Source organism: Macrobrachium nipponense, chromosome 21, assembly GCF_015104395.2.
Source record: "Macrobrachium nipponense isolate FS-2020 chromosome 21, ASM1510439v2, whole genome shotgun sequence".
Lineage (NCBI taxonomy): Eukaryota > Metazoa > Arthropoda > Malacostraca > Decapoda > Palaemonidae > Macrobrachium > Macrobrachium nipponense.
Genome location: NC_087212.1, coordinates 65,321,609 through 65,347,929, shown reverse-complemented (window position 1 = coordinate 65,347,929; position 26,321 = coordinate 65,321,609). Strand labels below are relative to the sequence as shown.

The following is a 26,321-nucleotide window of genomic DNA, read 5'->3' as shown; positions in this document are numbered from 1 at the left end:
TTATAATTGTATTATATTATTTTCTCTTTACGAAGTGCGCCTTTCACCTTGAAACTTAGGAACTTGCCACATCGTTAAATTACACTTTTTAGATCTAGCGCTTTTTTATATATCGTGCTTTTAGATCTAGCGGAAATGAAGAGATAACACTGATTATCTCAGTGTTTAACTCTTTATTTCCGGTACTATAATTTTTCCAGAAGAATCTGTAGAATAAATCTACAGATTTATCTCATTAGTTTTATTTTTTTTTTTATTTCACTCTCTTATTGAATGTAATCGCTCTCCTGCGGTATAGACTTCTTAAATTCAACTGGAAAGATGGTGAAAGATGTGTCAAAAATAAATATAATCATGCCGAGAAGTTAACGTTTAAGAATAGAGCGGAGAGAATGAAATAATTAAATAGAAACCCGGTTATATAGAGTAAGAAATGGAAAAAATTGGAAAACAAGGAGGTAAAAAAAAAAAAATTCAAACTTAAAATGTTAATAACCAGCAATGATGAAGATGATAACAGCATCACAAAAAATTAAAGAAAAAAGGACTCTACATTTTGTAATTTTGGACAATGGTTTTCAGTGACTTCATTTATCACACGACCCCTGAGTTATAACAGAATTATGTTAAGTATAATTTCAGGAATGACACGAATCTCACTTTATTTAAAGAGAACGTTAGGAAGAAAGGAACAAAGAGGCAGGATTTTCAGGACACCGACCAAGACGTAGGAGATGAAGGGGTTTTGGAATCACAGCTTAAGACTACCACCAGTTCTTGTTACTCCGGATTTTAGTCCACTCAAACATTTAAATCATATTCGCCATTGTTCTATTAATAAGAAATTCCGAGAACATTTGTGTATGAACGAACGACACTTGCAGAAACTTTCCTCATGATCAAAAGTTTTAGGTTAATCATCTCTAACCTAGAGATATTATTAGTTTTTATTTTCAACCATTAATCTTGCCTCCCCCCCCCCCCCCCCCCCCCCCCCCCCCCCCCCCCTTGACCCCCCCCCCCCAACCCCCCCCCCCGGGCAAGGTTTACACTGGAAACAGAGCCTACCGGTACGCATTTTTCCGAGATTATAACCTAGTACAGGGACCTTTCCCAGAAAAAAGCGGAACGCCACATTTCCAAAACTAACCATAGAATGGAGAGGTTCTAATTCAACCTAACTTAACCTAACCTAGGGGCATGGCGAAAAAACTTGGGCTGGTGCAATACTAGCATGCATCTCAGGAATTTGTTTCCGGTACTCGGCAAGTCCATGGAGACGAGGTTGCTAGCCCAGCTCCCCGGTCTTAAACCAGACTAGCTATGACAATCATTACTGTACCTCCGTTCATATTCTCTTCCACCTTACTTTTCACCCTCTCCTAACAACTGATTAATAATTCAACTGCGAGATTTTCCTCCTGGTACACCCTTCAAACCTTTTTACTGTCAATTTCCGTTTCAGCGTTGAATGACCTCATAGGTCCAAGCGCTTGGCCTTTGGCCTGAATTCAGATTTCTATTCTACATTCTACTCTATAGTAGCTTGGACGATGGGAATTCATGGCGGGCAGTTTGGGTGCAGCTGGAGGACTATAAACCTACGGACCCGGCAAATGTGAGCCTAGTTATCTGCCAATATATTTACATATATATAATATATATATATATATATATATATACATATATATATATATATATATATATATATATATATATATATATATAATATATGTAAATATATTGGCAGATAACTAGGCTCACATTTGCAGGGTCCGTAGGTTTATACTGTCCTCCAGCTGCACCCAAAACCGCCCGCGCACGAATTCCCATCGTCCAGTATTTATATATATATTATATATATATATATATATATATATATATATATGTATGTATATGTATATTATAATAATGTGTATGTGTTTATATATACATATGTATATATCCCAGTAACCGATCAGTAAACCGATACAAATATGGCACGGTCCATACTTTGTACATCCAGCATGAATATCCCTGGTAGTTGTGACGCCAGAAACATCCATTAGTATTTCCACAATACGTATTATTTTCGAATACCTTTTACACCTTTTATTGGTTTTTACAAACAAGTCCAAGGTATTGTGCTTCAAGTCCTACGCCCCTTTCCAATTGGTGACTGGCGCCAAGCAGGGAAGCGAGAATCCTACTATTTTTGGTAGTCTACGGCAGTGGAAATGTGACTGCCACTGGCCTTGTGTGCAAAGGTGCTTCCGCCAAGCACTCCTCTGCCTTCGGGCTGTTATAACTGAACCCCACGCCGTTTTGCATGCTGAGGCTTATAGGTGAAACCTTGCCGTTGACCACCATCGCGGCAGCACTCAGGTTTAATTGACTGAATAGGTTATTTCTTATATAAATTGTATATTTATATGGTGTGTGCACGCGCGCAGTTATTTTCTCACTTGTGATAAAATTAATTGAATATTCTTTCTTGATCTCTATTAAAAGTCTTTGGGTCGGTTATCACCCTTTTTTTGTTTCTTATTTTTAGCAGTTTAGGCGCTTAAAACATGTTATATAAATGGCACCATATCTGTCATTTGTAAACTGTATATTTGCTCGCACGTTACATCGTTAAATTCTTATTTTTAGCGACATGTTTGAAGTTTACACTCAAGTGGTCCGTTAAACACGAAAGTAAATGGAGGATCAGTTTATTCAAGGTCTCTCTCTCTCTCTCTCTCTCTCTCTCTCTCTCTCTCTCTCTCTCTCTCTGAGTGTTGGATCTTCTAATTGCAAATTACGATTAAAACCCAGCGAACAGCGACGGGTCCTGCCCGTTGAACTTAGCATTACCCTGGCGGGATCACCGGTCTGCTGATAGGAAGTCCCGTGATGCGTACCTTGATGGGCATCACTTTCTCCCCGCGAATGCAAGGTCTGCTCAGTCCCTGGGCGGTTTGAGGGAAAAGTGATAGATTGAACAACGACAATGCCCCTATGGGATTTCACCTCCCTGCGACAACGACATCATGATTTCCCCCATTTTATTATGTGTAGGTCATAATGGTCATGGGATTGTGATTATGGATCGGTTTATGTTCTTACGAGGATGCCAGGTGCTGGGTTCATAGCAGACTCTCCTCCTTTGCTTTCCACTGCGCTTAATGATTAATCTTCCCAGTCCTCCTCGCCGATGTCATCGCCGAAGTTGCTATCAGACGTTAACAAAAAAACTCGTTTTGTTTTCAAACAGCTCGTAAGCCATTATGAAACTTAGTCCCTCCGGACGGAAGGTCAATGATGTCTCACTCGACGGTCATGAATAACACCCTGATTAATACTAAGCTAAGCGTACAATACTAAAGATGGCCTAAGGTCGTCCTTGATGAGTGCCACCACATGCCCCATGTGTATAGATTTGGTATTTTCTCCTCTCACGGTTCAGAACATAGAGTCGAAATACCTTTGTCCGAACCAGGCAGCAGCGAAATAACAGCGCTCGTCTTGGAATTCCACCTCTGTTGGGGGATTCAGTAAGAGTGAACGGATGACGCGTGTTTGTGATCACTCGGCGACCATACGTTGCTTCCTAAATTGTCATTATGGAAGTTGAGCGCTGAGCCTAAAATCCTATGCGAGGAGAGTCACAAGACGCGGGGAATGGGCACCTCATGGTCGTCGCCTAAGACCAGGCGATGTTGTCGAAAAGGATTTTTTTACTAACTGATATGCAGTATCCTTCCGGACGTTGCGGAGTCGATATCCTTTGGCGGCAGAAGCGCCCTGCTGCAGAGAGGTACGCTGGAAACAGTAATCAGTTCGTTGAGAGTCATGTGGAAAATGATAGCTGCATTTATCAGGGCTTTTGAGGAGTTCATTAGCGTTCTTGGGAAAAGCAACTGTTACATTGTTCAGAAAGGCCCGCGTTGTGGATGTCAGACGTAACAACTGAAAATGAAACTAAGGGGGTGGCACGAGTAAGTGTTTATTTTGTTTTACAACTTTCCATTTCTTCCTTAAGAAGTTTCCGTCACAATTAAAACCTTGCTTTATTGTTTGTGCTTGGACGGTGTCTTTAAATGTCGATTATTCATTTGCAGTGTTTTCAAGGAAGAATGCATTTTTCATTCTCGGTGCATTTGCTGATTTCAGTTTTTATGGCACTTACGTTGAGATGCCGCGGTCCAATAGCCATTGAAAGCTTCAAGTCGTAGATGGCTATTGCATCATGGACAAGCTTTTCTTTTCTCTCTCCCTGGCTCATGTTGACAACACGGCGCTTTGAACTTCGTGTGATCCTTAGATGTTTGACATCAGCATGCAGTCTAAATAGCCTGAAAATGGTGGTGATACGAGGACTGGAAAGTATTCGTGTTCAGCATTTTAACAGCTGGAGCCATACATACAAGGCTTGGTTCTCTACGTAGATATGTGTCAAATCATCTTTGGCGTGTTAACAATTTGGTTTCGGTTAGCGTACGAATTTTTCCAAGAAATGTGGTTTCGGAGAATATTGAAGGTGTCGGGGTACTCTGAGATTTGGGCACCCTCCCGAAACTATGAGAACAAGCGTGCATTCGGCAAAGAAAGAAACCTGGAATGCGTATCTTTGTGGATTTACGCTGTCCTTTTGGGGCATAGAGTAGTCTTTCCTCATTGAATCGCTGGGGCACTTTTCTTTGCTGAGTAACGCTTACTTTGGAAGCTTCTCAACAAAGGCATTAGCTCTCAGGATCGTTTATTATGTGGTAGTTGCTGAATATTTGATTTCCTTCGTGTATTTTAGACGTTATTAATATCTACGTTCAGAATAGCCAACATCTCTCAATGACTCATATGCATCTCATACGATTATAACAGCTCGAAGTCTTAGAACGTTTGACATTAAGAGTGATTTTGATTTTTTTGATAGGATATTGACCAGATAGTGACAGCCGAAGCGCGCAGTGCGTGAGAAACTCCATTGATGAAATCTAAGGTTCGTATGGCCAGGAAAGTTACAAATTGATTTGATGATCTGGTGTATTTCGGGCGTCCCGCGAGTTTTTAGCTTACGCATTTGTATAGCAACCATTGCAGGAATATCTGTTTTAGTTGTATCTCAAGTTAATGCTTTTTCTATTTAAAAGATAGTTAGTGGCAAAGGAAGTTGAAGTCTCTGGCCGTCTGTAGGGAAGACTTACGGGTAGTAGGTAGTATTCACCGGTTCTTGTCAGCACTGAGCACTCTGCGTCTGCTTGTTTGTTCTTTGGCAATTCTAATCGAAAGCTGTAGCCGTCAGTGTTTACCAAGTAAGGACATTTTATGCATCCAGATGAAAATATAAATGGTACTACAACTGAATGATCTCGGCTTTACTTCTTTTGTTTTTCGTTGTCAAAGATTTCTGCCGATTTTGTACTAAAAGTGGGATGGGAAGAAATTGAGTGAAGAAGGAGAAATAGTGAAAGTGACGGCGCCTTTTGGAAGTTCTAAGGACCCTTTCTTGAAAGGACAAATTGTGTACTAATCTGTTTGCTATTTTTGAACTTCCCTTTACTACGTTTAGTTCGTTATTACCTCTTGATGGCTGCTACGATTTAGCTTTTTTTTTTTTGTTTTTTTCCCATCCTAAATATCTTACAAGCAATGTCTCTCCGGTATCAATGACCATGCCTATTGTGATGCCAGATTTCGGAAGCAATCGAAATATGTTCGTATATGTCATTAGCAATTTAGAAATTATTAAGAATATTGTAGAATTCCAAGCCAATAATTTGGTAAAATTATCAGGAACACGATGAGTCACATTTCACTTTAATCCTACGTTTCGTGACAACATCGCCACATCTTCAGGGATTTTCTACATAATGAAATATTATTTGTTAACATATATAAAATAGGTTCGGAGACTTAAGCTTATATCTCAATTTAAACAGCAAACCAGTCACCCTCCTATCTGTGTTCTTTGTCAAAGTTTAGCTCATCGAAGCCTCCTGCCATCAAACTTCTCAACGAACTCTCGTAGTGAACACTGATTCACTCAATCTCTTTCTTTCCAGACAATACTACTCTTACTCTATCACTCCCACTTGTCACCTGTCTTACTTTCCCACTCACTCAATCACACAATTATTTTGCTTTGATTTGTATGATTGACCTATACATACATACATACATATATATATATATATATATATATATATATATATATATATACACACATATATATATATATAGTATATATATATATATATATATATATATATTATATATATATATATATATATATATACCACCGTTCTAAGATATGGCAGTTTACTGGTAACGGACAACAGAAGGACTGTTGCAGGAGGAAGTACATCTCAGGTGGTCCTTAATGATACATTTATTGCGACGTTTCAAAACACAAGGGCGGTTTCATTTTGAAGCTATATAAACAGAAAACAATAAATTTAACATTAAAAACACTATTATGTCTTGTATTTGCATTTTAGTGCTTTTAATGTTAATTTTATTGTATTCTGTCTTTACAGCTTGAAAATGAAACCCTTGTGTTTTGAAACGTCGCAGTAAATGTACTTTAAGGACCACCTGAGATGTACTTAGAGGTGGTGTAAAGGTTAGCCCAGGTGAGGGATGGATCTGAGAATTGTGAAATGATTTGGTCTTGTAGAGAGAACGGAGATGACAATTTGATGAAAAGTTTTCAATGCGAAAGCCTTAGGTTGGTTAGGAGGAAGTGCGAAAGGTTTCCAAGATGGAAGTGGATGTACCCGTGTTCCCCTACCTGCCCAGCCCCACCCGAGGCGGGCAAACCGGTTTGGATCGGGTGTGTGGCTGTCTCATGTCTCCCCTACTGTCACCCGGGGGAGGACAAACAAGATCAGATCCACTCCGATTTTATTATTATAGAAGATGTATATACTATATATATGTGTGTGTGGGTGTGTGAGTTTGTATATATATATATGGAGGGAGTCGTGTGTGTGTTCGTGCATTTAGAATTAGGCACAAAATGTACGGTAGTCAACATTATAATTATGTTATAACTATAAGAACGAAGACAAGATGGTAAGGGAATTAAGTATCCTGGCTGGCTTGTTATGTAGAACTACTGTTGTAAGAAGAAAACACGGACGTATGGAAGGACACTGAGTTTGAAAGAAGGGAGAGGACAAATTGTCCCAGAGGTGGTAGGCCTCTCAGAGCCAAAGACAGACAGACCCTCCTGATCTCAGGGGTGGAATGCCACCAAGAGGCCGAGGGAGGCCACTCTAGACCGGGAGAAAGGCCCCGAGGGAAGGCAGGCCAGTTCCTACCCAGGAGGTCAAAGATACTGAAGGAGAAATGTAAGCGAAGCGGTCATGTAGATCAAGATGGTGATTGTTTACATGAAAACACAGAGAGACAACTAATGGGAAGTATAACATCCAAACGAGTTTTGTCTCTCCTTAATAACTTCGACACGCGGTTGATGAGGACAAGATGTCAGGAAACACAAAATCTCAGAAAAGAGAAGGCTAAAAATCAAATGGAAAACAAGAACTTGAAACGGTGCCCCATCTGCCATCTTTGTTGCTCGTGGCATCATTGACACTATGGACGGGCAAACTAGACTCTAATCGAGAGACTTGAACAAAATGAAGGCAGATAATAAATGAAAACAAAAATAATAACAAAGATTTGTTTGTGATGCAGACGTAAAGGAAATGTCCGACGAAGGCGTCATATCAGTGATCATAGAGACAAAGGTAAAGAGCTGTTGAATTCACTTATGAAATCCAACAAGTTTATGGTACGATAAGCGCCACTTCCAGCGCATAATAATTGAGACGAGATCATAGGATGTCGTGTCCGTGTGTGTTGAGTTTCTCCGGAGCTATATTATGCGTGTGTTTGTGTTTATGTATGTATGTATGTTTTGCGTCTTTCACCTGTATCTTGCACACTCACTCTTTTTGCCTCCTGGATATTAAACACTTTATTTTCCAGTATTTATTCCTCTCATTTATCCGGCAGTTTTTTTATCTTTTTGTTGCATTTCGGTATTCCTCCGCTCCTGCCCGACACTTTCGAATTCTGAACTTTTCAGCAACGGTCATGTCCCCCTTTGTTATGCTCAGCCAAATCATCTTAAAACACTTGACCTAGGCCAGCCTTTATAGCACTTTTACATATTTCTATATTTCTGAAGCTTTTGAAATGGCTCTTTTGTTTGGGATTTGTATTAAATTCGAAGACCCGGTGATGAGAAACACACACACACACACACACACACACACACACACACACACACACCACACACACATATATATATATGGTATATATATATATATATATATATATATATATATATATATATATATATATATATATATATGTAAAGCAGTCTGAATCTTGTGAGAATAGTCGGTATGTATGTTCCTTCATAAGCTTTTATTGTTGCTTTTCATATTCATAAAGTTTTTAATACTTTTTAGTGTATATGTAAGATTTCCATTGTTTTTGATTAACACCTCTTTTGACTTGAACAGTTTACATTGCTATTAGATTTATTATGCATGTCGGCATTTTTTCAAGATTGATTTACCTGACGTCTCCACGTAATTTGTAAAGTATTCATGGATATGAGGGCACTATTGCCATTCTTAGATCGTCATTAAAAGTATCGGAGGCGATTTTCTCCCCTATGGCTCCAGTGTGTCGGTGTAGCGGATGACGTCAATTTCCCATTCCTGCACTGACTGCCCAATTCAATTCCTCGCTCTCCTGTGAATTCATAGAGCGACTTGAACGCTACTGTTTCGCAATAGGCGACTTTTACCACCACGAACAACTGCAAGATTTGTCTTCAATTAACCATTTTATAATATACGCTACCATTTTCATTCCTTTTCACTGTAGTCTTCTATCCCACTGTTATCCCTACATTAACGGGTTGGTTGCCTGATGCGCCTTCTCTCTCCACTGCCTTCTATCAAAGGCATCATCAGGCATGGTTTATTGTTTGCCAAAAGGAGTTTTTACGACCGCATGCCCTTGCTGTCATCAACCACAGTTATTGGTGGTGGGCCTAGTCTGTTACTATAAAATACAACTGCAAGGCAGCAGTTTCCAGTTACTGGCGGTGGGCCTTGCCTTTTACTAAAAAGTAAGACTGCAAGGCAGCAGTTCCCACAGTTATTGGCGGTGGGCCTAGCCTTCTACCAAGGAAATACAACTGCAAAGCAGCAGTTTCCGCAGTTATTGGCGGTGTGTCTAGCCTTTTACTAAAATGTAAGACTGCAAGGGAGCAGTTTCCACAGTACCTCCAATCAAATGATCTTTCTTTCATCTTTCTATGCACCTTCTAACAATTATTTGATAGTGCAGTTGCGAGGTTTTCCTCTTGTTACACCTCTCAAACCCAACTACTCTCAATTTCCTTTCCAGTGCTGAATGACCTCGTAGGTCCCAGTTCTTGGTCTTTGGCCTAAACTCTGTATTTCTATTCGTATAATATACGTTCAATCATATAAACCTATGTTCCTCGTGTTCAGGTTTCCTTAGGAATTTTGTTTGGTAGTTATCAGGCCTACTCTACTTTGGGATATTAATGTATGCATCAAGTTTTGAACGAATAAAAGAAATAGAGAGACCTCAGAAACGTATGCTGATATCTTAGTTACATAGGCCTAATTACGCAAGGACATTAACTTATGTGGTCGCAGCCAGCGCATGGTGTGTGTGATCCCCCTCTTTGTCTTAGTATGCATAGCAGTAATTGAACACTTTAACTGGAAATGGACGGTTGGGAGGCAGTTCCTTGCTTGTAACGAAGCAGCATGGAAAATAGTTGAAGTGCCAATTACATTGCTGGGAATTGGCTGCTTAAATATAGTCGGCTCTATTGTCCTTGATAATGTTTTTAGGACTAATCCCCGAATCCTTTTCTTTTGAGACTTGCAAGTTGAAGGTCCAGTTCATAGTTAAATCATTTGCTTGTGTTAATTTCTGTAAACAAAGTGTCGTGTGGTTTCCAAACTTGAAGTTGCTCTTCTCACAGAATGCTTTGATACATCCATATTTGAATTGGTTTAGAAAGAAGGTGGTGTAGCAGCACTGGCGTTAGTTTACTGGTAAATGCATCTGTGTTATTCATCACTGTTTGCCACACACATTTCGACCATAATTTATGTACTTTATCTTGAAAACTCCACTCGCTTCGTGATCTACATTTTCCAAAGATGTTCACAGATGTAGTCATTCCAGATTTTTTTTTCATTAATATAGGCGGAATTCAGAATTATTAGTGGTTTAACAAACAGTCTCACGGAATGATTAATTTTCCACATACACCAATAGATTTTACTGTCGTGTGATATGAACCTCAAAAGTTCAAGCATAGATGAATATAAATTACAACCCTAAAACAATTCACCTTGTCTTTTAATAATTTATTCATATTTTTATTTATTTATTTATTTATTTTTATTTTCTGTCATATCTCTTCTTTCTGTATTTCTTATCATCTGCAATTTCTTTCAAATGAGCACCATATGCTCTGTAGGTTTGAATTTCAAATCAGTGGCCGCCGTAGCCTTGTTCACATGAAAAGGGTTTTATCTCCTGAATGATAATATAATAACAGATTAAGAAAATTAAGTACCATTCACAAACATGTGATAAACATCTTTTATGTGGTAGGGATCTCAGACATGCTAGTCTTCAATCACTGTGTCCAGTGACATTACCATAGCATTTTTGTAGAATTCAACGTACGGGTAAGCCTTTATTTTTTTTTCTCTTGTTACAGGCATTGAATTCTCAGCGTTGTTTGCCATCATCTGTACCTGCAGCATTTCACGTATCCTGTCTCCCCTGAAGGTTGCATTAGCTGGCAAGGATATTCTGAGAGTAAAAGTAGTATTGTGACAGCAGATGTAATAATATTATAGTTGCATTTCACAAGCTAATGTTATCTTAGTGCTGAAGGATTACTGAAGAAGAAACGATTGATGAGCTGTCAGTGAAAAGATCTATTCAACCCTCAGTACAAATCTGAAGCAGTTAAGCCGACGTACGAGCACATTCGTACAGGGACGTCAGTTCAGGCGTTCCTGTACCAAGTAGCGTCAATCTGGCCCTGTTGACCAAGAGTATTTCACTGGCCCCTGGTACCCGCTGTCCTGTGGAGACACTCACAAAGCGTTCTCGTCGTCACCACCGTTACGTCCTCATTGCTATTTCTCCATACCCAAAGTACTACACTCCGCGTTGCAGCGTGACTTCGAAGAAAGAGTTCCCTACTTCGAATGACATTTCCACCGACAGTGGCCTTGTCCGTTGCTTAGGAGGGGAAAGCGTAACCCGAGGTGCAAGCTGGGCCTGTCTTGGCTGCTGTCTAAGTGCCATAAGTTTGACTTGCTCTTGGTTCAAGGTCATCAGTGACAGATGTGTTTTAAATTCTCGTAGAGATGCTGCCTGCCACCCAGCTCATATTCGCCTAGAAGCCTGGATTGTCAATCACGGACCTTGGGTTCCCTAACAGTTGGTTTTTTCGGCCGGCAACCTCTCCTGGCGACTGAGCTTGAAGCGAGACCATCCTCTGGCCAAGAGAAACACTTAACATTTTAAGTCATTTGAGAAACGACGTTGATCTCTGAAGATTGAATGTTATTTTATTTGTATTTTGGACATACTTTTACGACTGAAGTATTTGCTCAATGTATGAAACAGATGTGCCAGTATATTGCCCAAAACCCGTATGAAAGATATTTTTATATAGTATATTGATAAAAAAAAGTCAGAGATTACCAATATACACACAAAGTTGTTGTTTGGAGATCTCTTTTGCACCTTGGCTGTAGAATTGAGTAGAACGAAGAATACTAGTCAGGATCCTGAAGACTCTCCTTGCCATAATGTACACCCGCACTGTGACTCCTACACATAATGGGGAAGGTAAGTGAAAACTAGATTAATGATTCAGTTTTAGAGAAGATAATTTTGGTTTTCCCATGCTTGCATTTTCTTGTGTTGACAGATTTAATTATTTTATTATTTTTTGGGAAGTTGCTATTGTAAAAGGTAAATTTTTGTTCGGTTGCTTTAATCTGTCACTAAAAAATATTACTGTTGTGTTGCATGATTTATGGTAAGTTGTCCCATTGTGTATTAATTTAAATTTTGCCGATCATTCTCTGAGATTTTGTGTTTACAGCAGTACTTTTTTTTTTTTATATAATCCAGATGGAAAAGTCACGTCCTCTTGCAGATATAGTAATTAGATGACAGAAGGTAACTCGTGAACTCTCAGGACTTTGAAAGTGATGGTACTTTTATACAAAAGAGTAAAACAGGTATTGAACAAATCCACCGCAGTAAAAGAGTGATCTGAGGCATTCAGTTTCATATTTTATGTATAGAAGAGTTTTATCATCATTGCGTTCAATCAAGCATAGACTGTGTTATTTTTGCGCTCAGTGAAGCATATACTGTTGATTTTTGCGTTCAATGAAAGCATAGACTGTGGTTGCTTTTTGCGTTCAATAAGCATAGAACTGTGTTGATTTTTGCGTTCAATTAAGCATAGACTGTGTGATTTTTGCGTTTCAATGAAGCATAGCCGTGTTGATTTTTGCGTCAATGAAGCATAGACTGTGTTTGATTTTTGCGTTCAATGAAGCAGAACGGTGTTGATTTTTGCGTTCAAGAAGCATAGACGGTGTGTATTTTTGCGTTCAATGAACAGACGTGTTTGATTTTTGGTTCATAAGCATAGACGATGTTGATTTTTTGCGTCTTGAAGCATAGACTTTGTGATTTTTGCGTTCAATAAGCATAGGGACCCTGTGTGATTTTGCGTTCAATGAAGCAAGACTGTGGTTGATTTTTGCGTTCAATTAAGCATAGACGGGTGTTGGATTTTTGGCGTTCAAGAAGCATAGACCGGTGTTTATTTTTGCGTTCAAGGAAGCATGACGTGTTGATTTGGTTGCGTTCAATGAAGCATAGACGTGTTGATTTTTGCGTTCAATGAAGCTAGACTGTGTTTCTTTTTGGTTTTTTTTTTTTTCCCCCCCCCCCCAAAAAATTGAAGCATAGGACTGTTTATTTTTGCGTTCAATGAAGCATAGAACTGTGTTTATTTTTTGCGTTCAATGAAGCATGACGGTGTTGATTTTTGCGTTCAATGAAGCATAGACTGGTTATTTTTGCGTTTCAATGAAGCATAGACGGTTGTTGATTTTGCGTTCAATAAGATAGACGGTGTTGATTTTTGCGTTTCAATGAAAGCTAGACGGTGTTGATTTTTTTGCGTTTCAATGAAAGATAGACTGTTTATTTTTTGCGCAAGGGGGTGCCAAATGAAGCAAGAACTGTGTTTATTTTTCGTTTCAATGAAGCATAGGAACTGTGTTGATTTTTGCGTTCAATGAATCATAGACGGTTGTGATTTTTGCGTTCAATGAAGCAATTGACGGTGTTGATTTTTGCGTTCAATGAATCTAGAACGTGTTTTTTTTGCGTTCAATGGAAGCATAGACGGTGTTTTGATTTTTGCGTTCATGAAGCATAGAACCTGTTTATTTTTGCGTTCAATGAAGCATAGACGGTGTTTATTTTTGCGTTCAATGAAGCATAGACGGTGTTTATTTTTGCGTTCAATGAAGCATAGACGGTGTTTATTTTTGCGTTCAATGAAGCATAGACGGTGTTTATTTTTGCGTTCAATGAAGCATAGACGGTGTTGATTTTTGCGTTCAATGAAGCATAGACGGTGTTTATTTTTGCGTTCAATGAAGCATAGACGTGTTGATTTTTGCGTTCAATGAATTCATAGACTGTGTTTATTTTTGCGTTCAATGAAGCATAGACTGGTGTTGATTTTTGCGTTCATGAAGCATAGACGGTGTTTATTTTTGCGTTCAATGAAGCATAGACTGTTTATTTTGCTTCAGATGTTTAGCATGAAGCATAGACGGTGTTTTATTTTTGCCGTTCGATTTTTGAAGCTTAAGACGGTGTGATTTTTTGCTTCATGAAGCATAGACGTTGTTTGAAGCATGGACATAAAGACTGTGTATTTTTGCGTTCAATGAAGCATAGATTAAGCGGTGTTGAATGCGTTCAATGAAGCATAGACTGTTTTATTTTTGCATTCTATGAAGCATAGACTGTGTTTATTTTTGCGTTCAATGAAGCATAGACGGTGTTTATTTTTTTGCGTTCAATGAAGCATAGAACTGTTTATTTTTGCGTTCAATGAATGCATAGGACTGTGTTTATTTTTGCGTTCAATGAAGCATAGACGGTAGTTTTAATTTTTGCGTTCAATGAGGCCATAGACTGTTTTATTTTTGTGATGCGTCATGAAGCATACGACTGTTTAGTTTTTGCGTTCAATGAAGCATAGACGGTTGTTTGATATTTGCGTTCAATGAAGCATAGACTGTTTTTTTTGCGTTCAATGAAGCAATAGACTGGTTTATTTTTTGTGTCAATGAAGCATAGACTGTGTTTTATTTTGCGTTCAATGAACGCATAAGAACGGACTGTTTATTTTTGCGTTCAATGAAGCATAGACTGTGTTATTTTTTGCGTTCAATGAAGCAATGACTGTTTATTTTTTGCATCAATGAAGCATAGACGGTTGTTTATTTTTGCGTTCAATGAAGCGTTAGAACTAGACTGTTTTTATTTTTTTGCGTTCAATGAAGCATAGACGTCCGTGTTATTTTGTGACTGTTTCATGAAGCATAGACGGTGTTTTTATTTTTGCGTTCAATAAGCATAGACGGTGTTGTTATTTTGCGTTCAATGAAGCAAGGACTGTTTATTTTTTTGCTTTTTGCGTCAGTTGAAGCATGGACGGTGTTGATTTTTGTTTTAATTTTTGCGCTTCAATGAAGCATAGACTGTGTTTATTTTTGCGTTCAATGAAGCATAGACGGTGTTGATTTTTGCGTTCAATGAAGCATAGGACGGGTTTATTTTTGCGTTCAATGAAGCATAGACTGTTTATTTTTGCGTTCAATGAAGCATAGACAGGTGTTGATTTTTTGCGTTCATGAAGCATGGACGGTGTGATTTTTGCATTCAATGAAGCATAGACGGTGTGTATTTTTGCGTTCAATGAAGCATAGACGGTGTGTATTTTTGCGTTCAATGAGCATGGACGGTGTTTTATTTTTGCGTTCAATGAAGCATAGACGGTGTGTATTTTTGCGTTCAATAAGCATGGACGGTTTGATTTTTTGCGTTCAATGATGCATAGGGACAGTGTGTATTTTTGCGTTCAATGAAGCATGGACAGTGTTTATTTTTGGCGTTCAATGAAGCATAGACGGTGTGTATTTTTGCGTTCAATGAAGCATAGACGGTGTGTATTTTTTGGCGTTCAATGAAGCATAGACGGTGTGTATTGTTTTTTTGCGTTCAATGAAGCATAGACGGTGTGTATTTTTTGCGTTCAATGAAGCATAGACGGTGTGTATTTTTGCGTTCAATGAAGCATGGACGGTGTTGATTTTTGCGTTCAATGAAGCATAGACGGTGTGTATTTTTTGCGTTCAATGAAGGCATAGACGGTGGTTTATTTTTTGCATTCAATGAAGCATAGACAGTGTTTAGTTTTTGCGTTCAATGAAGCATAGACGGTGTTTATTTTTTGCGGTTCAATGAAGCATAGACGGTATTTTATTTTTTGCGTTCAATGAAGCATAGACTGTGTTTATTTTGCATTCAATGAGCATGCACGGTGTTTGATTTTTGCGTTCAAATGTAGCATAGACTGTGTTTTATTTTTGCGTTCAATTGAAGTCATAGACTGGGTTGATTTTTGCGTTCAATTAAGCATAGTTGGTGTTGATTTTTTGCGTTCAATGAAGCATAGACGGTGTTTTATTTTTTTGGCGTTCAATGAAGCATAGACGGTGTTGTTTGATTTTTGCGTTCAATTAAGCATAGACGGGTGTTGATTTTTGGGTTCAATGAAGCATAGACTGTGTTTATTTTTTTGCAGTTCAAATGAAGCATAGACGGTGTTGATTTTTGAGTTCAATTAAGCATAGTTGGTGTTGATTTTAGATTCAATGAAGCATAGGACGGTGTGATTTTTGCGTTAATGAAGCATCGACGGTGTTGATTTTTTGCGTTCAATTAAGCATAGTTGGTGTGATTTTTTGCGGTTAATGAACATAGCGGTGTTGATTTTTGGGCGTCAATGAAGCATCCGGTGTTGATTTTGCGTTCACAAGGCAGACGGTGTTGATTTTTGGGTTCAATAAGCTAGACTGTGTTTATTTTTGCGTTCAATGAAGCATAGACGGTGTTGATTTTTATTGAGTTCAATGAAGCATAGACTGTTTTATTTTTTTGCGTTTCAATGAAGCACAGACTGTGTTTATTTTTGCGTTCAATGAAGCATAGACGGTGTTGAATTTTGCATTCAATTAAGCATAGACCGGTGTTGATTTTTGCGTTCAATGAAGCATAGACTTTGTTTATTTTTTGCGTTCAATGAAGCATAGACGGTGTTGATTTTTGCGTTCAATGAAACATAGACTGTGTTTATTTTTTGTTGCGTTCAATGAAGCATAGACGGTGTTTATTTTTGCGTTCAATGAGCATAGACTGTAGTTGATTTCTGCGTTCAATGAAGCATAGACGGTGTTTACGTGCGTTCAATGAAAGCATAGACGGTGTTGAATATTTTGCGTTCAATGAAGCATAGACTGTGTTGATTTCTGCGTTCAATGAAGCATAGACGGTGTTTATTTTTGCGTTCAATAAGCATAGACGTGTTGATTTCTGCGTTCAATGAAGCATAGACGTTTTTTATTTTTGCGGTCAAATGAAAGAATAAGACTGTGATTGAATGTCTGCTTTCATGAAGCAATTAGGAACGTGTTTTAATTTTTGCGTTGATGAGAAGCATGACTGTGTTGATTTCTGCTTTGAATTAAGCCAATAGACCTGTGTTGATTTCCCTGCGTTCAATGAAGCATAGACGGTGTTTATTTTTGCGTTTCAATTGGAAGCATAGACTGTGTTGATATCTGCATTCATGAGGCATAAGACGTGTTTATTTAAATTTTGCGTTCAATAAAGCATCAGACGGTTTTTTGTTTATTTTTGCGTTCAATGAAGCATAGACCGTGTTGATTTTTGCGTTCAATGAAGATAGACGGTGTTGATTGTTGTCGTTCAATGAATGCCTGGACGGTGTTTTGATTTTTGCGTTCATGAAGCATAGACATGTTGATTTTTGCGTTCAATAAGCCATAGCTGTGTTGATTTTTGCTTTCAATGAAGCATAGACTGTTATTTTGTTGCGTTTCAATGAAGCATCAACTTGTTTATTTTTGCGTTTCAATAAGCATAGACTGTGTTTTATTTTTGCGCGTTCAATGAAGCATAGACGGTGTTGTTTTTGCGTTCAATGAAGCATAGACTGCTGTGTTGATTTTTGCGTTCATGAAGCATAACTGTGTTGATTTTTTGCTTCAATGAATCATGACAGTGTTTTGATTTTTGCGTATCCATGAAGCATAGACGGTGTGTATTTTTGCGGTTCAGTGAAGCATAGACTGTTGTTTTTGCGTTCATGAAGCTATAGACGTGTTGATTTTGCGTCATGAAGCATAGACTGTGTTATTTTTTGCTTCACTGAAGCATAGACTGTTTATTTTTGCGTTCAATGAAGCTCAGACTGTGTTTATTTTGAGTTCATGCAGCATAGACGGTGTATTTTTGCGTTCAATGAACATGACTTGTTGATTTTTGCTTTCATAAAAGCTAAGACGGTGTTTATTTTGCGTTCAATGAAGCATAGAATGTTGTTGATTTTTGCGTTAATGAAGCATAGACGGTGTTTTATTTTTGTTCACGTGAAGCGTAAAGAACGTAGTTGATTTTTGCGTTCAATGAAGCTAGACGGTGTTATTTTTTGCGTTTCAATGAAGGCAATAAGACGGTGTTGATTTTTGCGTTCAATGAAGCATAAGAGGTGTGATTTTTGCGTTTAAATGAACATAGACGGTGTTGATTTTTGCGTTCAATGAAGCATAGACTGTTTATTTTGCAATTTAATGAAGCATAGACTGTGTTTTTGTTATTTTTCTGCGTTCAAATGAAGCATATACGTGTTTATTTTTGCGTTCAATGAAGCCGAGACTTTGGTTTATTTTTCTTGTTCAATAAAGCTAAAAGACTGGTTTGTTTAATGAGTTTCAATTTTGAAGCATAGACGGTGGTTTTTTTTGCGTTCAATGAAAGCATAGACTGTTTTATTTTTGCGTTCAATGAAGCATAGATGTTTATTTTGCGTTCAAATGAAGAATAGACGGTGTTTATATTTTGCGTTCAAAAATGAAGCATAGACGTTTTTTTTGCGTCAATTGAAGCAATACGGTTTTATTTTTGTGTTTCAATGAAGCTAGACTGTGTTTATTTTTGCGTTTCAATGAAGCATAGACGGGTGTTATTTTTGCGTCAATGAAGCAGACTGTGTTTATTTTTGGCTTCAATGAAGCCGAGACTGTTTATTTTGCATCAATGAAGCATAGAGGTTGTTTATTTTTTGCGTTTCAATGAGCATATACTGTGTTTTATTTTTTGCGTTCAATGAAGCATAGAACGGTGTTGTATTTTTGCGTTCAATGAAGCATAGACGGTGTTTATTTTTGCGTTCAGAAGCATAGCGTGTTGATTTTTGCGTTTCAATGAGCAAGGATGTTTTATTTTTGCGTTCGTGAAGCAGGACGGTGTTGGATTTTTGCGTTCATGAAGGCATAGGACTGTGTTTCTTTTGCGTTCAATGTCATAGACGGTGTGATTTTTGCGTTAAATGAAGCATAGACGGTTTTGTTTGTTTTTGCCGTTTTCAATGAAGCATAGGACCGTTTTATTTTTGCGTTCAATGAAGCATAGAACGGTGTTGATTTTTTGCGTTCAATGAAGCATGGACGGTGTGTATTTTTTGCGTTCAAATGAAGCATGACGGTGTGGATTTTTGCGTTCAATTGAAAGCATAGACGGTGTGTATTTTGCGTTCAAATGAAGCATGGACGGTGTTTATTTTTGGTTCAATGGAAGCATAGACGGTGTGTATTTTTTGGCGTTTGAATGGCATAGACGGTGGTTGAATTTTTGCCGTTCAATGATGCATAGACGGTGTGATTTTTGCGTTCAATGAAGCATAGACGGTGTTTATTTTTGCGTTCAATGAAGCATAGACGGTGTTTATTTTTGCGTTCAATGAAGCATAGACGGTGTTTATTTTTGCGTTCAATGAAGCATAGACGGTGTGGTATTTTTGCGTTCAAGAAGCATAGACGGTGTGTATTTTTGCGTTCAATGAAGCATAGACGGTGGTATTTTTGCGTTCAATGAGCATGGACGGTGTTGATTTTTGCGTTCAATGAAGCATAGACGGTGTTTATTTTTGCGTTCAATGAAGCATAGACGGTGTTTATTTTTGCGTTCAATGAAGCATAGACGGTGTTTATTTTTGCGTTCAATGAAGCATAGACGGTGTTTATTTTTGCGATCAATGAAGCATCGACGGTATTATTTTTGCGTTCAATGAAGCATAGACTGTGTTTATTTTTGCATTCAATGAAGCATGGACGGTGTTGATTTTTGCGTTCAATGTAGCATAGACTGTGTTTATTTTTTGCGTTCAATGAAGCATAGACGTGTTGATTTTTGTTTTCGTTCAATTAAGCATAGTTGGTGTTGATTTTTGCGTTTCAATGAAGCATAGACGGTGTTGATTTTTGCGTTCAATGAAGCATAGACTGTGGTTGATTTTTGCGTTCATTAAGCATAGACGGTGTTTGATTTTTTGGGTTCAATGAAGCTAGACTGTGTTTATTTTTTGCGTTCAATGAAGCATAGACGGTGTGATTTTTTGCGTTCAATGAAGATAGACTGTGTTTATTTTGCGTTCAATGAAAGCACAAAGACGTGTTTATTTTTGCGTTCAATGAAGCATAGACGGTGTTGAATTTTATTGCATTCAATTAAGCATAGACGTGTGATTTTTGCGTTCAATGAAGCATAGACGTTTATTTTTTGCGTTCAATGAAGCATAAGACGTTGTTGTTGATTTTTGCGTTTCAATGAAAGCATAGACTGTGTTGATTTCTGCGTTCAATGAAGCATAGACGGTGTTTATTTTTGCGTTCATGAAGCATAGACGGTGTTGATTTCTGCGTTCATGAAGCAGACTGTGTTTGATTTCTGCGTCAATGAAGAATAGACGGTTGTGTTTATTTTGCGTTGAATGAAAGCATAGACTGGTTGATTCTGCGATGAAGAAGCATAGACTGTGTGATTATTCTGCGGTCAATGAGCATAGACGGTGTTTATTTTGCGTTCAATGAAGCATAGACTGTGTTGATTTCTGACTCATGAAAGCATAGACGGTTGTTTATTTTTGGTTCAATGAAGCATAGGAACGGGGTTGGATTTTTGCGTTCAATGAACATAGCGGGGATTTTGCGTTCAATGAAGCATAGGACGTGTTGATTTGCGTTCAATGAAGTTGCATAGAGGTGTTGATTTGCGTCAAGAAGCATAGACGGTGTGATTTGTGCGTTAATGAAGCATAGACTGTGTTGATTTTGCGTTCAATGAAGCATAGACTGTTATTTGCGTTCAATGCGCTAGACGGTGTTTCTATTGCGATTCAATGAAGCATTAGATGTGTGATTTTTGCGTGCATGAAGCATAGAATGTGTTGATTTTTGCGTCATGAAGCATAGACTGTGTTGAGAGGGGTGTTTGCATTCAATGAAGCATAGACGGTTGATTTTGCGTTCCATAAGCAATAGGAAGTTATTTTGCATTCAAGGAAGCAAAATAGACTGTGTTATTTTTGCGTTCAATGAACATTAGACCGGTGTTATTTTTGCGTTTCAATGAAGCTAGACTGTTTATTTTTGGGGTTCAATGAAGCATAGACTGTGTTTATTTTTGCGTTCAATGAAGCATAGACGGTGTTGAATTTTGCAAGTTCATGAAGCATAGACTGTATGTTTGATTTTTCTTGCGTCAATAAGAAGCATAGACGGTGTTTATTTTTGCTGTTCAATGAAGCTTATAGAACGGTGTGAATTTTTGGCATTTTTCTGACGTTTCATGAAGCATAGACTGTGTTGATTTTTGCTGGTCAATGAAGCCATAGCTGTTTATTTTGCGTTCAATGAAGCATAGACGGTGTTTGATTTTGCGTTCAATGAAGCAGGACTGTTAATTTTGCGTGAAATGAAGCATGGACGGTGTTGATTTTTTGCGTTCAATGAAGCATAGACTGTGTTATTTTTCGTTCAATGAAGCATAGACGTGTTGATTTTTGCGTTCAATGAAGCATAGTCGGTGTTTTATTTTTGCGTTCAATGAAGCATAGACTGTGTTGATTTCTGCGTTCAATGAAGCATAGACGGGTTTGTTTATTTTGCGTTGAATGAAGCATAGACTGTGTTGATTTCTGCGTGAATGAAGCATAAGACTGTGTTGATTTCTGCGATTCAATGAAGCATAGACGGTGTTTATTTTGCGTTCAATGAAGCATAAGACTGTGTTGATTTCTGCATTCCAATGAAGCATAGACGGTGTTTATTTTTGCGTTCAATAGAAGCATAAGACGGTGTTGATTTTTTTGCGTTCAATGAAGCATAGACGGTGTTGATTTTGCGTCAATGAAGCATAGACGGTTGGTTGATTTTTGCGTTCAATGAAGCATAGACGGCTGTTGATTTTTGCGTTCAACTGAAGCAATAGACGGTGTTGTATTTTTGCGTTCAATGAAGCATAGACTGTGTTGATTTTTGCGTTCAATGAAGCATAGACTGTATTTTTGCGTTCAATGAAGCATAGACGGTGTTTATATTTGCGTTCAATGAAGCATAGACTGTGTTGATTTTTGCGTTCAATGAAGCATAGACTGTGTTGATTTTTGCGTTCAATGAAGCATAGACTGTGTTGATTTTTGCATTCAATGAAGCATAGACTGTGTTGATTTTTGCATTCAATGAAGCATAGACGGTGTTGATTTTTTGCGTTCAATGAAGGCATAGACGGTGTGTATTTTTGCGTTCAATAAGAAGCATAGACGGTGTTGATTTTTGCGTTCAATGAAGCATAGACGGTGTGTATTTTTGCGTTCAATGAAGCATAGACTGTGTTGATTTTTTTTTCGTTCAATGAAGCATAGACTGTGTTGATTTTGCGTTCAATGAAGCATAGACTGTGTTTGATTTTTATTTGCGTTGCAATGAAGCATAGACGGTGTTGATTTTTGCGTTCAATGAAGCATAGACGGGTGTTTATTTTGCGTTCATGAAGCATAGACCTTTATTTTGCGTTCAATGAAGCATAGACTGTGTTTATTTTTTGCGTCAATGAAGCATAGACGGTGTTGATTTTTGCGTTCAATGAGCATAGACGGTGTTGATTTTTGCGTTCAATGAAGCATAGACTGTTTAATTTTGCGTTCAATGAAGCATAGACGTGTTATTTTTGCGTTCAATGAAGCATAGACGGTGTTGATTTTTGCGTCAATGAAGCATAGACGGTGTTGATTTTTGCGTTCAATTAAGCATGGACTGTGTTTATTTTTGTTCCTTGGAGAGTACATTGCGAAATGATAAGGAATTCTGGCAACCTACTGTCTACATATTAGACGCACTATTTACTGCCGATAGGTTGCCAGAGAACAAGAAAATGAAATCTTCGGGCTTTTGTATTGTGCAAGAAGTTTTCGAGTAGGCTGTGAAGAAATGAACAGATTTAAATAATGCTAGTATAACCTGAAATAGACAATATAGATATTCCTGTAAAACTTTAGAAGTTACTGTTTCAAGCTGAGGTAGATAGATCGAGAAGTACTGATTTCATATGTAAGTTGAAGTTCGATCATGAGGAACTAATGTGAAAATAGGTGTGGAGTATGACATTGCATTATCTCAGGATGCTGTTAAGACATTCTTTAGGGCCATTAAGAATTGATTCAAGCTTGTCATTGGAAGGTTAATAAGAGGAAAGGAAATTTTAAGTGTAGAAAAAATGAGAGGGAAGGGAAATCCAGAGCCAGTTATTGGCGAGCTCTTCGATTGGGCGCCAGGTCGCCAAGGGAGACTTGAACACACTCCATTGTCAATATGGAACAAGAGTCACAAACACGGACGGAATAAGCAAGCTAAAATCAAAGTTGCTTTGGGATGAAGAAACCCGTAAAATTTTTAGAATGAAGTCTTGCAAATCACCTTCTCCGAGACAAGTTTAGAGAGCCTCAGTGGAGTGATCGGTATGGTCTTGGCCTGCCACCTTGGTGGCCGCGAGTTCGATTCTCGGGCATTCCACTGAGGGGCGAGAGATGTGTATTTGTGGTGATAGAAGTCCACTCTCGACGTGGTTCGGAAGTCACGTAAAGCCATTGGTCCCATCGCTGAATAACCACTGGTTCCCTGCAACGTAAAGACACCTTACAAACAAAACAAAAAACCAAGACAAGTTTAATTGGTGCAATTGCACCTTGAGAATTCCCCCCTCGTTTATCTCTTATGTAATTAATAGGTTATCTTCGTACTGAGAATGAAGTCTCGAACGCCGTAAAAAGCTGTCGATTGTAGTAGTTATCTGTAAGCAGTGATTACGAGTTCTTCGTCGTCGACTGTGCCTACAGGCTTTTCACGTTACTGTTTGCATGTCGAGTCGGGGAATGGCTAACGAGGGTTTTCCCTGAAGCAGCGCCATTTATCCCGTTGCAGAGATAAAGAGATGACTTGGAAAAAAGAAAAAAGAATAGATTCTCAGCGTCAACGGCGTTGGAGGCGATGATGTATACGTGCTCGAAAAGTCACAAAAGATGCACGTGATTGTAGCGTCTCGTGAATTTATCGCCGGAATACGCTGGTACAGGACTTGTGCCTGTGCTTCCTGTGGTATTAGCATAAGTTACATTATATATAATTATTATATGTATATATATATATTATATATATATATATATATATATATATATATATATATATATATTAATATTATATATATATATATATATATTATATATATATTATATATTAATATATATATATATATATATATATATATTATAGCTAATATATATATATATATAGATATTATAATATATATATATATATATATTAATAATTATATATTATATATATATTATATATATCTATTATAATATCTAATATAAATAATATTTATATATATTATTTATTATTATATTATATATAATATATATATATATTATATATCTTAATATAATATATTATATATATATATATCTATATATATATATAGATATATACCATATACATACACACATATAAGGAGAGAGAGGTTTAGTTTCATACTAGTATGTGATTTTAAGATATCACATTTTGAAGGACTTTTGTTTTACACTCATTCATTTATTGGATACTCCCCATATTTTATCAAAACACGAATCTGTTAATTATTCTGATATTGCAAGTGTAATGCTTTTAGTTTTTGGTTTTTCTTGTCCGTCCGCACTTTTTCTGTCCGCTCTCAGATCTTACAGACTGCTGAGGCTAGAGGGCTGCAAATTGGAATGTTGATCACCCACCCTCCAATCGCCTATCATACTAAATTGCATCCATCCAGCCTTAGTGGTTTTTTTTTTATTTTCTTTAAGTCGTGATTGTGCGTCTGGTAACGCTATAGTTGTCAGTAACACAGTACACTCCCGGGTCATGGCTGAAAGTTTCATGGGCCGTGGTTGAGAGTTTCATACACCATTATAAGCAGTGCAGAAAACACGATTCTTCGGCGCATTTCGTCTGTTTATTTTTGAAATCTCACAAATTAGTATCTTTTAGATTACGTGAAATTATGATCTTTAGGCCTCTGGACAAGTTCAGTAAGCTGTAAATTCCTGTTGAACATGGAGTTGTATTAAACCTCCAGACGGCCTGATAACAAAATGAAACTTCGATTCGCCGTTGAGGTTTGACAGGTTGTCTGCGTATCAAGAAGTAACTTTCTTGTATTGAAACATTAGCGTTATTGGTGTTTTCGTTTCTTCGCTCTTGGGGTCGCTTGCTCATCTTGAAACTGTCAATTTCCTTCCTTCAAGATCAAGGAGATTATCAGAGGGTAAGAAGCGTTCGGACGTTATTTCCCCTATCAGCCTTATCTTTCAGAGAGAAAAATGATTATCGTTGATGCCTCTCGGACACGAAGAGACTTTGCTCTCTGTCACGGTATTGGCCAGTGTTGACTTTGTGTTGGTTTGGTGAGGCCGCCTTTTGCAAGTGCTGCGTTTCGTGTCATTAATATGACTTGTCTTTTGGAGTCTTTGCTCGTTTTAGGTCCTGGGTGACGTCGTTTTGGGTTGGATTATCATTTATGTAACAGTGGAACCATCTTAAAACTGTATATGTAGTTATTCAAACGTAGTATGTCATTGAGAAATTTATGGACCGAAAAAAAAAGAGATCTCAAAAAAGACGCTCCCGTAACTTAAATATCTCTGTCATGTTCACATTTTCCTGCGATGTAGGGATTGTTGCTGGGATAGAGTAGAGGCTTGGCCTACACTCGTTAAACTTGCGCCTCAGTGGCGTGATCGGTATGGTGTTGGCCTGCCACCTCGGTGGCCGCGAGTTCAATTCTCGGGCATTCCATTGATGGGTCAGATAGTGGTATTTCTGGTGGGTAGAAGTTCACTCTCGACGTGGTTCGGAAAGTCACGTAAAACCCTTCGTCCCGTTACTGAATAACCACTGGTTTCATGCAACGTAAAGACTCCATACAAAGAAAACACTCGGTAACTCCGAAGGCTTGATATGAAAATTCACCTCTCTCTGAGTTCCTTGTGGCGACCTTCGATTGCGGTTCGCTGGATGCATGCGAATCACCCAGACGGTTGAGGAAATGGAGAGACGGCGACCTTCGTTTTACCATGAGACGTCCAGGCTATTTTTAAAGGGGAGACTTTTTTTGTAATGCATCGCGAAGCGCTCCGAGCTTCTTTCAAGGACTACCAACCAATAAGCGTTTTTTTTTTTTTCCCTGGTGACTGACTGTAATTGAACAGTCTGCGCAAATACTGAATGAATTCAAAACTGCTGATTTGACTTTTAGAAACTAAGCTTGGTTTTAATCTCTTTTGGCTGGTGAAAAATGGCCCCATACCAGAATTCCTTCGTCTTTATAACTTCAAGAAAAGCAGAAAATGAGAGCCTTGTATTGCTCCCCTGAAATGATTAGTTATTTGAAGTTTCCTTGGCAGAACATCGCCCATGTGAGTTCTCTCGTTGTTTATCCTTGTTGCTGTCAGTCTTCTGTAGGACTGGATGGAACCGGAGATACGA

At 38.1% G+C, this 26,321-nt stretch overlaps 1 protein-coding gene across 2 annotated transcripts in view; it reads left to right on the top strand.

Moving 5' to 3' along the window:
* The window catches only part of LOC135198094 (uncharacterized), a 189,536-nt gene that overhangs the window by 1,583 nt on the left and 161,632 nt on the right, over positions 1-26,321 (top strand). The window contains exon 1 of one of the 2 annotated variants that reach the window (XM_064225539.1): positions 11,685-11,910. The exons of the other annotated variant lie outside the window; for it this stretch is intronic. Within the exon in view, the coding sequence (XP_064081609.1) occupies positions 11,871-11,910 (40 nt within the window). The 5' untranslated portion in view covers positions 11,685-11,870. Of the gene's footprint in view, positions 1-11,684; positions 11,911-26,321 lie in introns of those variants that run through there. 2 annotated transcript variants of the gene reach the window in all.